This window comes from Sylvia atricapilla, chromosome 6, assembly GCF_009819655.1.
Source record: "Sylvia atricapilla isolate bSylAtr1 chromosome 6, bSylAtr1.pri, whole genome shotgun sequence".
In the NCBI taxonomy this organism is placed as follows: Eukaryota; Metazoa; Chordata; class Aves; order Passeriformes; family Sylviidae; genus Sylvia; species Sylvia atricapilla.
The window spans coordinates 51,057,935-51,068,694 of record NC_089145.1 but is presented as its reverse complement, the minus strand read 5'-3'; the positions used below and the strand labels follow the sequence as shown (position 1 = coordinate 51,068,694).

Genomic DNA, 10,760 nt, shown 5'->3' with positions numbered 1-10,760 from the left:
AGCACACGCAAAAATGTTCTTATATTGACTAGTTTTTGCAAGAGATGGAAGGAAGGATCCGGTCTAGGGGATAAAAACCCTATATCTTTAAATACGAGGTGCGAAGGTTCGCCGCTCTCCGTCCCCCGCCTCCCGAACCGCGGGCACACGGCGCCCCCCGCCGGCCGCTGCCGGAAGCACAGCCGTGCGGCGGCGGGGACGCGCGCTCGGCCCCGCCCGCTCTCTTGTCCCTCGCCGCTGCCCGTAGTGAGGCGGCCGCGGCCCGTGACGGTGCGGCCCGGGCGGTTCCGGGGCCATCGCGGTGCCATGGTGAGAGCGGCCGCGGCCCCCGGCCCGGCCCGGCCCCGAGCGCGGCCTCGCGGGGAGCAGAGCGCGGCTCTGTCTGCCGCGCCGAGCCGGGGCACCGCGCCCCTTCGGGTTCTGCCGCCAGCGCCCGGCGTTTTGCGGAGTCACCGCCGGCAACGCCAGGCCGCGGCCCGCACAGGGGGGAGCGCGGGCGGTGGGGCCGGGCCGGGAGGGATACTTCTTTTTATTTTGGCACAATGAGCTGGAGCATGTTAGCTAGCACGTTGTTTAGACAGGAGAAATCTAATTAGGAGATTTCTGTTTGTGGAATTGCCTGTAGGCTTGTTGATTCATAGAGCTGTACGTATATTTAGGGTTTTGTTGTTTGATTTTTTACCTTTTGTCCAGGGTCAAAGTCAGAGTGGTGGACATGGTCCTGGTGGAAGCAAGAAGGATGACAAGGTAACTGAAACTCGAATAAATATTTACAGAATGAACTACCAGTGTGCTCCTACAGAGCCTGGCTGCAACAGGCTTTTAAAATTTACTTTTTAAAAATCATTCTTGTGGCATGAGGTTATGCTTCTGCTGGCTCTGTCTTTACTGGGTGTACATCGGAGAAAACAGGCATTGTTCATAAATAAAAAAAGGGAGCTTAAACTGAAATACCTTGGTATTGACTAATTTTGTAAAAAAATAAAGCTGTAAGTGTGTCAGGGTTAGGAAAGCCTTCAAGCTGTCACTTAAGGAACTGTTGTTGGTTTGAAAGTTGTTGTTGGCTTGACATTGCATGATGATCTGCAGTAGGCGTGTACTTCACCTTGTGGGACATCAGGGGCCTCCCTGGTCTCCTTTGAAGCTGAAAATGCAATGTACACGGCAGGCAGTGTCTAGGCTGGGTAACTGAATGTGTCTGATTTGTTGATTGAAGTGCAGCAGAAAGGTGGAGATTCAGTATTTTTCTCATTGTCTCATCTATTAGTTTTGTTTGTGATTTATTTCAGGCTTGACTCTTGCATGTCCTCTATTCCCTGAAAACTGGTAGAAGTTTCGGTGTTTCAAAGTTTCAGTGTTTTCTGAAAAGGTCTTTTTTCGTGTAAACATGTGTGTGTATTGTTTTGTTGTTATTATCCCGACTTCTTCTCTTCTTATGGAATTTTTTTCATGAATAAGGATAAGAAGAAGAAATATGAACCTCCAGTTCCAACCAGAGTGGGGAAAAAGAAAAAGAAGACCAAGGGACCAGATGCTGCCAGCAAACTCCCCCTGGGTAAGCATTCTGCCTGCCCTGCAGAGCTGCAGCCTTTCTGCTCTTGGGGAGTACAGAGCTCTTCTCCAGATCTGCCTCTGTGGAGGTCACTAACACTGTGCCAAATGTAATTTTGTTTCTAATTAACATAAAGAAGCCACCCACAGAATAAGAGTACTGTTTTGCAAGATGCAGCCCGTGAATTCCTAGGTAAGAGAGAGAGAAATTAAACTGAGGAGAAATGCAGGGGAAACATTGAATCTGTTTTTTGCCTGGAGTTACAGTGGGATGAGTAAGGTAGAAGTTACAGTCAGGAAAATAAAGCAGGATTTCTAGTACTGAATTACTGGTTAGTTGGTACCATGCCAAGCTTGTTCTAAAATACTGTGATTCTGCTTTGGTTACAGTGACTCCTCACACACAGTGCAGACTCAAGTTGTTGAAATTGGAGAGAATTAAAGATTATCTCTTAATGGAGGAAGAGTTTATCAGAAATCAAGAACAGATGAAACCTTTGGAAGAAAAACAAGAGGTGAGGCTTGAGTGAGCTGTTACTTCTCAAGTTACAGTAAATGCTCTTAGTTAATGTGAACTCCTTCATACCAAAGCAATGGAAATAAAGCACTACTGGTGTGCAAGTTGATACAAACATCAGGTTTATCACAATTCCTCATTAACTGGCTAAATTGTTTTAGACCAAGCAGGGATCACTACAGATGAAGCTGTGGGAGTTGTTTGTTTTTAATGCTCTGTCCAAGTGCAGCTTGCAGATATCCATCAACAGAGAAAGAAGATTGTAGTAATTCACATCCACATAAGTAGTGTCTGTAGGGGAAATAATCATGAAGTTTGTTACTGGCCTGTGTCTTTTTAGGGCAGTAGAACAATAAGAAAGACTGGTTCTGCTGTGTTCTGTCTGAATTGTTGAGCCACTGTTGTACAAGAATGTTTTTTCCTGTGTTGTTCAATTGTTTCCTGGATTCTTCTTGACAACAGGAAGAGAGGTCCAAGGTCGATGATCTGAGAGGAACACCAATGTCTGTGGGTACCTTGGAGGAGATCATTGATGACAACCATGCTATTGTGTCCACATCAGTGGGATCAGAGCACTATGTCAGCATTCTGTCTTTTGTGGACAAGGATCTGCTGGAGCCAGGCTGCTCTGTTTTGCTAAATCATAAGGTGAGTTATTTTTATAAAATCAGGTTTCTTACAAGTTGTACTGTTGTGAACCAGCCTTTTTTTTTTCTGAAGACCACAGGAGAGAGAATGCTGCTTATTTCACACACCTGAATAAGTGGGCATAGGGATTAGACTTCAGCCTGTATTAAAAATGCCGTTTGCCTTCTTTGACAACTGTTAATTCTTGAATTAGGTTCATGCTGTGATAGGAGTCCTGATGGACGACACAGACCCTTTAGTGACTGTGATGAAAGTAGAAAAAGCTCCTCAAGAGACGTACGCTGACATTGGAGGCCTTGACAACCAAATTCAAGAAATCAAGGTATTCAGTTGTACTCATTTACAGTTAACTGTGTAACAGCAGCAGTGTAACTGTTGTGCCAGGAGCTGAGAAGGGAAACAGCAGGACTGGCTGTTGTTCCTGTAGTGGTGTCCTTTATCCTTCTGTAGTGCATTTCTTCATTAGATTTCGCTGGGCAGACTTGTGGACCTCACTCTTATTAAGCGGGTCACCAGAGGCTGTGTGCACAGGAATCTTTCACAGTTGCTGAGGAACCTTTAGAGCCCAGAGCTCATGAAGTCTCTCTAATAGCTTCTTGCTTTGCAACATGTAAAGTTTCAATTATTGCAAGATGAGAGTTAAATTGTGAAAACTGCAGAGGTCATTTTGAGTGTCTGATGCCCTCCAATTTAAGCATTTAGCCTCTCAGGCCAATTGCTTGTTTTGTTTTTGTATTTGTTTGTTGTTTGGTTGGGGAGTATTAGGTTGGTAGATTTTTTCCCTACCAGCAGAGCACTGCCCTGAACCTTGCTAAAACTCAGCCCTTTTGTTCTGGGGGAACCAGAAATGCTCTTAAAATCTATGGTATCTGGTAACTCTTTATAGAAGGCACTCTTCCATAAAGGGTTCCCTGGCCCCAAGGTCATCCATGGGTGTTTGGGGGTCAGGAACTCCAGGGTTCTAAATTTGGGATGATGCATTGAGGATGGAGGAGGGGGAATGTTCACTGCTGCTCTACCAAATGTCAAGTGGAAACAGTCGGAAGACCTGTGCAGATAGAGTAGTTGTCTGCCTTAGAATTGGAGGTGACAGAGAGCCATGCTGTTCAATGTCTGTCTTGAAACCAGTTAAGTTCTTTTTGCCTTTACTGCTTTCATTATTGCTGTTCTGAGGATCCTTGTTGGAGACCACTCCACGTCTTAGAAAAACATGTTTGTGTTTTTTGTGCTTCAGGAGTCTGTGGAGCTTCCTCTCACCCACCCTGAATATTATGAAGAGATGGGTATAAAGCCACCCAAAGGAGTCATTCTGTATGGCCCACCTGGCACAGGTATTTTACAGCTCATTACTTCCTGTGCTGAGATCACACAAGTAAAATAATTCACACTTGGTTAGTATTTAAAGTGTTGCCAAGTCTGTCACAAATTTCATACAACTGTTTTATTAGGGCACTTTTCTCTTTCTCTTTTCCCTTCTCTGCAAACTAATTACAATATTTCTTCTCAACTTAAAATAGGCAAAACTTTGCTGGCCAAAGCAGTGGCAAACCAAACGTCAGCGACGTTCCTGCGGGTGGTTGGCTCAGAGCTGATCCAGAAGTACCTGGGCGACGGCCCGAAGCTGGTGCGGGAGCTGTTCCGCGTGGCCGAGGAGCACGCCCCATCCATCGTCTTCATCGATGAGATCGACGCCATCGGCACAAAGAGGTACAGTAGCCGAGCCCCACTGCGCACACGGCACTGCCAGGGTAACGAAAGCTTTGCTAGAAACGCTTCTTTTGCAGCTACACTGAGACTCTGTTTGCGTACATTGTTTTGATGTAATGTGAGCATTTGTAACAAGTAACACTTCAAATAACTTCTGTGGAAACACAATGTATCACAGCCTTTGATACTAAGTAGACATGGAGAGAGAGAACCTCTGTTCTCTTGCTACATGGCAGCATCTCTAGGAGAGTGTCAAAACCAGAAGGAGACACTGTGTATACGGGATCCTCCAGCTGCAAGTCCATATACAGTAATTTGCTTTAGTGATTCAATGGTAAAGCAGAATATTTAATATAGAATATATCCATTGGTTGTTTGCCTCTCAAGTAGGTGGCTAAATACTTCTGCCTGAGAGTATTTTACAAAAGGTTACATGGTTTATGTCATGGAGAAGCATTGCTTGTGTCACACTAAACTGCTGTTCAGCCCGTATCCAAACTGTATTACTTGGAAAATTCTGGAGGTTTATTGCAACTGTCCAATGCAAATAGTCTTTGAAGTAGTCAATGTTTTTTACAGGTGTTCATACATGTTTACTACATGGCAACCAGCCCAAAGTGCCACTAGAATTTTTAAAGCTCTGTCTAATCCCAATGTGCCAGCTGCTGCCTTATGTATGGATGTATGTGCTTTTAAGAATTAAGTTTTTCCTGTTTTTTGCTGATTCTGTAAGGTGGGAAGATAATTCCAAATATATAACAAACATGGAAAAAACCCAGATTTCCTTCACTTGGTGGCTGTTACATTCCCCAGCCACAAGAATAGTTCAGTGTCTCTTTACTTACCTAGATGTCACAACATGATTCTGAAAACCAATGTTTTGTTAATATGGATAAACATTAAATTTTTTATTTAAATCCCTTACGGATGTTTACTAACAAAATACCCCTCTCCCCCTTTTGTTGATACCTTTGTGGCAGTTACTTGGTGCTTTTTCTGACTGTGCTTTTTTTTCTTAAAGGTATGACTCAAATTCCGGGGGTGAGAGAGAGATCCAGCGCACAATGTTGGAGCTGCTGAACCAGCTGGATGGGTTTGACTCTCGGGGGGATGTTAAAGTTATCATGGCTACAAACAGAATAGAAACACTGGACCCAGCTTTAATTAGACCAGGTAAGGGACTTCCCTGCTGTGTATGCTTAAGCCACTTTTCTTGTGAAAAGACTTGTCATAACTTGACAAACACATGCTGGTAAAAAGACTGCAAGTTTGTTCTTATTCACCATCTCATCTGTGCTGGTGCATCTGTCGAAATCAGAACCCATTCACAAGCTTCTAAATAGGAGAAAAATCTTTGGAAGAGAAGAAATGTGTTAATTCCTTTACATATACATAATCAGCTTGAACATTCTTCCTTTCTATTAAGATGGCACAAGCATTTTAAGTAATTGTTAGGCAAGCTGTGTGCAGGAGCAGCACACCTGCCAAAGCTGGGGAAGGCAGGGCAGCACCACCTGTGTTGTGGTGAGAGCCTAGGCCTTACCAGAGACAGCCTGGATCCTGGTGCAAGGAAAGCAGGCTGCTCCTTACTGACCTGGCACACTCCTGCCATTTGGGGCATGAGTGAGGGAGTTGAGCTTGAGCAGGCACAGGTAGTATTCTTAAATCGTCACTAAAAATGTATCAAAGTGTAGTATGTCTGTGGTGCCTGTTAAATTGGAAGGTAGAAAACAACAGAGTGACCAAAAGAATAAGCTGAAATACCTCCACGGTATGAAGTTGCTGAGGTATGTGTTTGGTCTGGTTTTGTCATCGTTTAGCTTTAGACCCTCCAGGTCAAACCCAGGGCAGTTAGAATACAGATAATACTATGCCAGAACTGAAAGAGAGAGTCTGACCTTGCTTTCTACTCCAAGACAGGATTCATTGTGGCATGAAGAATCATGGAACTGTTTAGGTTGGAAAGAACCTTTCAGGTCATTGAGTCCAACCATTAAGCTAACATGGCCAAGTCCACCACTAAGCCACATCCCCAAGTGCCACTTCTACACCTCTTTTGAGCACTTCCAGGGATGGTGACTTCACCACTTCCCTAGGCAACCTGTTCCAATACTTGACAGCCTTTTCCATTAAGAAAATTTTCCTGATATCTAATCTAAACCTCCCCATGTGAACTTCAGGCCATTTTATCTTGGCCTGTTACCTGGGTGAAGAGACCAATCCCCACCTGGCTACAAAGTCCTTTCAGGCAGTTGTAGAGGGTGATAAGGTCATCCCTGAGTCTCCTTTTCTCCAGACTAAACACGCCCAGATGTTTCTTCAGGTGTTCCTCATAGGACTTGTGCTCCAGACCCTTCACCAGCTCCCTCTCTGGACAGCTTAAGAGTCATTGTCAGCCAAACCCTTCAGGAGTTCTTCCTGCTGTTTCCAACAGCTGCATGCAAAAACCCTAAGACTGAACTTTTCTTTTGTACAGGACGTATTGATAGGAAAATAGAGTTCCCTCTACCTGATGAAAAGACAAAGAAACGAATCTTTCAGATTCACACAAGCAGGATGACGCTGGCAGATGATGTGACTTTGGATGAGCTGATTATGGCAAAAGATGATCTCAGTGGTGCAGATATTAAGGTCAGTGCACATAATCATCGTTTATACTTCAAAGCAAAAATCAAATCTCATTTTTGCTGCATCCAAAACAATTGTCATTTGACCTGTTGGCCGATTTTCTGTGCTTACATCACCGAGGGACAGTGGGATGGCTTTAGAATACCTTTTATGAGTGCCAGGGACTCTGCTTTACAAATGGGAAATTATCAAAATTGTAATTGTGAGGTTGGTTGTGTTGGTAAGAGTATGTACCTGTGTTACCTGATTATGAAATTTTAAAGTAGCAAAGTAGAAACTAAAAGGAGAATGTGGAATCTTGTGCAAGGTATCTTAAACATTACTTAAGATAGTACAGGATAAGTAGCACTTTCAGGGACTATGTTGCAAGTAAATAAAAATGCAACTGTGTATTAGGGAGCTTCAGCTTTTTTAAAGCAGATAGAGCCCTTGCTACAATTAGCACACTCATGAGCTTAAACCAACATGACACAACTGCCACCTCCCTGCAGAAGGATCAGACGGCTGGATGTGACTGTCCTTGCTGCCTTTCTGTCAGTGAAGTGTAACTCTTGACTGCTTCTGTCCTTTTGGACACACTCATCTGGCTTTATGCAGCCTGCTTCAGTGCTACAGAACACTATCAAACTTAGGAATGCAGATTTTGTTAACACGCCTGCCTTCTACAGTTACTGGAGCAGTAGGAAGATGCAGCTGCCTGTGAGGGTGTTTTGAAGGGGTTGCACAGAAAGCGTAACTATTCTTGTTTCCTGTGTTGCAGGCAATTTGTACAGAAGCTGGATTGATGGCTTTGAGGGAACGGAGAATGAAAGTAACAAATGAAGATTTCAAAAAGTCTAAAGAGAACGTTCTCTATAAAAAGCAAGAGGGAACTCCTGAGGGACTGTATCTTTAATTCATCTCTCTCTTTGGGATCTATACAGAACTTTGTGTTGATGAGAGTCTTGTGTAAAACCACACAGCTAGTTTGCATTCATGAACAGGTTAAAAGCTGGTGGGGCATGGGTTTTCAGCCAGTGTAACTCTTCACTTCCCAATAAAATAGTTCAAATAAGTGTCTTGGTGGCAACGCTCTGCTATTTACATGGAACTGTCTGTTGCATTCTCTGACTTTCAGGGAAAAATGCTGGTGACCCGAGTGTTTGTCTCAGTGACCCACAGCACCTGGGCAGGGAGCAATGCAGCTATCCAACTCTTAGTCCTCCTAAGGCTTGGCAGTCTTTTAAAACTACTCTAGCATTGCTGTTCTTCTTGATTTCCTTCTTATATCTTTTTTTAGGGGCTAACTAGGACAAGTGTCACTTTTGAGTAACTTCAGTATCTATCAGTCATTTATACATGAAAATCAGTGACAAGTATGCAACCCTGAGTAACACTGAGATACACTGGAAAGGTACCCAGCTCTAGAACTTGCAGCTTATAAGAGAGCAAGATGTAAGTAGTAGCTCATTAGTAATCTTACCTTAAACATCTAAACCTGTTGGGATAGGGTACTTGTAAGATTAGTTTATGAATTTGTTTTTCCCAGAAGGCTTCCAGTTCATTAGATAAACATCCAAGCTAGAGAATGTCTCTGAAAAGAACCAACAGAGTGGAACAGGCTCAAGGGCCCTGTGCTGCCCACGGCAGGATGTGCACACATACGGCACCGTGCTGGAGCTGTGGGGTCTGGCATAAAGCAGTGTGCAGAGAATTCTGACTACATGTCCTATGTGTTCTACAGCAGAACTGGATTCTTCCCCTGTACACAACTCTGTTGCCTACAGCTCCACTCCCATGGGGGCTAGGTGTCTGTTGTGGCCATGCATAAACTACTTACAAAGTATCCTGTGTAGTACACTTCTGTGAAGGGCTTCTTAGAATTTCTAAGTAATTAATTTCCAAATGTTGTACATGTGATGTGTAAGGTTTATAGAAACGTTCCACATGCAAACCAGTTATGCAATGTGCAGTCTCTGTTCTGGGAACTTTCTGTGGGAGCAAACGTGGGCCAGTAACAGACGGTGGAGAGTGACACCCAGAGCAATGCCTTTGCTCCCTGCCAGTGCTCCAACAACAATGGCAGCAGCAAGGCCAAGAGATTTTATTTTTCTGTGTAAAAAGTATGTGGCTCATTGTTAAAAATGAACCCTACAGATGAATGGAGTCCTTTATTTAATCTGGATGACAGAAATCCTGAAATAGAATTGTTTTTCATCTGAAGCTTGAAAAACAAGTTTTATTACCCATTCTTATAAACCTTAGGAGATCTGTCTCCTTAGAAAGGTCACAAAAAGCTAGGGATTTTTTAGCACTTTCTAATCATGGCAGTTGATCTCACTGTTGCTTGAGGGGCTGAAGAGCTTTATGACACGTGTGGCAAGCAAGGCACTTTTTATTTGGGATGTGGCTGTTACTGCTGGCTCAAATCAACAGCCAGGAAGAGAAATCCCTGAAGAACAGCTGCATTGCATTAAATGAACTCAAGGACACTGTTCTAGTACCCTGTCTGCCACCACAGGAACTGAAAAACACACGTTTGAAAATTCAGTTCTTAGCTTTTGCAGCAGAATTTAACTGCTGCCACTTTTGCCCGAGTTTCTGACCTTGACAAGACAAATGTTCTAAATACCAGAAGAAAGTGAACAGCAAGTGTATTCCCCACAGGACAGGAGAGCTCCTGGGTCTGAATTAAAAGGCAGGACTTGCTCCAGGAAGCCTCTGACCATCAAAGGAAGGAAGCAGCCCAAGTGTTGCCTTGGGAGAAACTGCAAAGGAAAGGACTTGGGACAGGATACATGGAAGAAAAGTGACCGATATAGAAGTCATTGCTGCCATCACTGAATGTGACTGCAGAGAGAGCTGGTTAATCTCATCTAGGCTCCCTGTTCCACAAAAAGTTGGGGTCTTTCAAGGTCCCTCTCAACCTGGATTTCTGTAAGCAGAAGCACGATCAAGCTTCTCTGCTCCCCATGGCCCTTGCAGGGCTTTAGAGGAAACAGCATTCTGCTGTGATAGGAAAGCATTAACAAACAGGCATAATTTGTCATGCTACTGTTCAGGGTACAGAGTAACTTTACCTCCAATTCAGGAGACCTGTCATTTGTGTAGAAAGTAAAGATTTCAAAAATAAACTATATTTTTCATAAAGACTAATGAGTTACAGAAAAACCAGCATCACTTGCAACTATATCAATATTATAAGGCTCTTCAAAAGTGCTGTAATGCCATTTAAAATTATACATATTCCCTGCAATATTTAAAATCACTTTAGAAAGGAATAAATGAAATGCAGCCTGAAGTAAAGTGTCTTCTATCTTGCATCATGATGGCAAACCCGAGCCAGAATTTGTACATCTTGGTCCAGACACAGTTTCATGTGTAATAGCATCTCACCAGCTGGATGATCCCAATCGCTTTAGTGCTGCTAGTGACAATGAGTTCTCTCATGAAAAATGCCTGACGCAGTTTAGGGTATTCAGGGGCTGCAGGTGTCCTTGTTTCAGAAGAAAACCTAGTTTCTGAGTCCTTAGGTCTCAAGAGCAGGGATGCTAAGCAATCCTTTCCATGTTTAAACATATTCTGCTTTACAAAATAAATATATAACAGAACTGTATCTTTAAATTGTTACCATATTTCATATTACTTCTCTAGGAGCTTGCTAACAGTCTCCTGGAATATAAGCTACTTTTTAAATAATCACAGAAGATATGCCTTCTTGATGAGAAGC

General features: G+C 43.4%; 1 protein-coding gene across 1 annotated transcript; it reads left to right on the top strand.

Annotated features, from left to right (window-relative positions):
* The first annotated feature begins 238 nt into the window (after positions 1 to 238).
* PSMC1 (proteasome 26S subunit, ATPase 1) lies at positions 239 to 8,105 on the top strand. The gene is made up of 11 exons (XM_066321928.1): positions 239 to 309; positions 694 to 747; positions 1,459 to 1,555; positions 1,942 to 2,066; positions 2,531 to 2,716; positions 2,910 to 3,038; positions 3,951 to 4,047; positions 4,234 to 4,423; positions 5,445 to 5,596; positions 6,900 to 7,054; positions 7,812 to 8,105. Exons 1-11 carry the CDS (start codon positions 307 to 309, stop codon positions 7,944 to 7,946), a joined length of 1,323 nt encoding a protein of 440 aa, XP_066178025.1. The 5' UTR covers positions 239 to 306; the 3' UTR covers positions 7,947 to 8,105.
* Positions 8,106 to 10,760: the final 2,655 nt, after the last annotated feature.

Excerpts from the sequence above, each read along its gene's own strand:
- PSMC1 (XM_066321928.1), top strand. Across the intron at positions 748-1,458 it reads GAAGCAAGAAGGATGACAAG|GATAAGAAGAAGAAATATGA; the intron begins GTAACTGAAACT and ends TTCATGAATAAG. Across the intron at positions 5,597-6,899 it reads CCCAGCTTTAATTAGACCAG|GACGTATTGATAGGAAAATA; the intron begins GTAAGGGACTTC and ends TCTTTTGTACAG.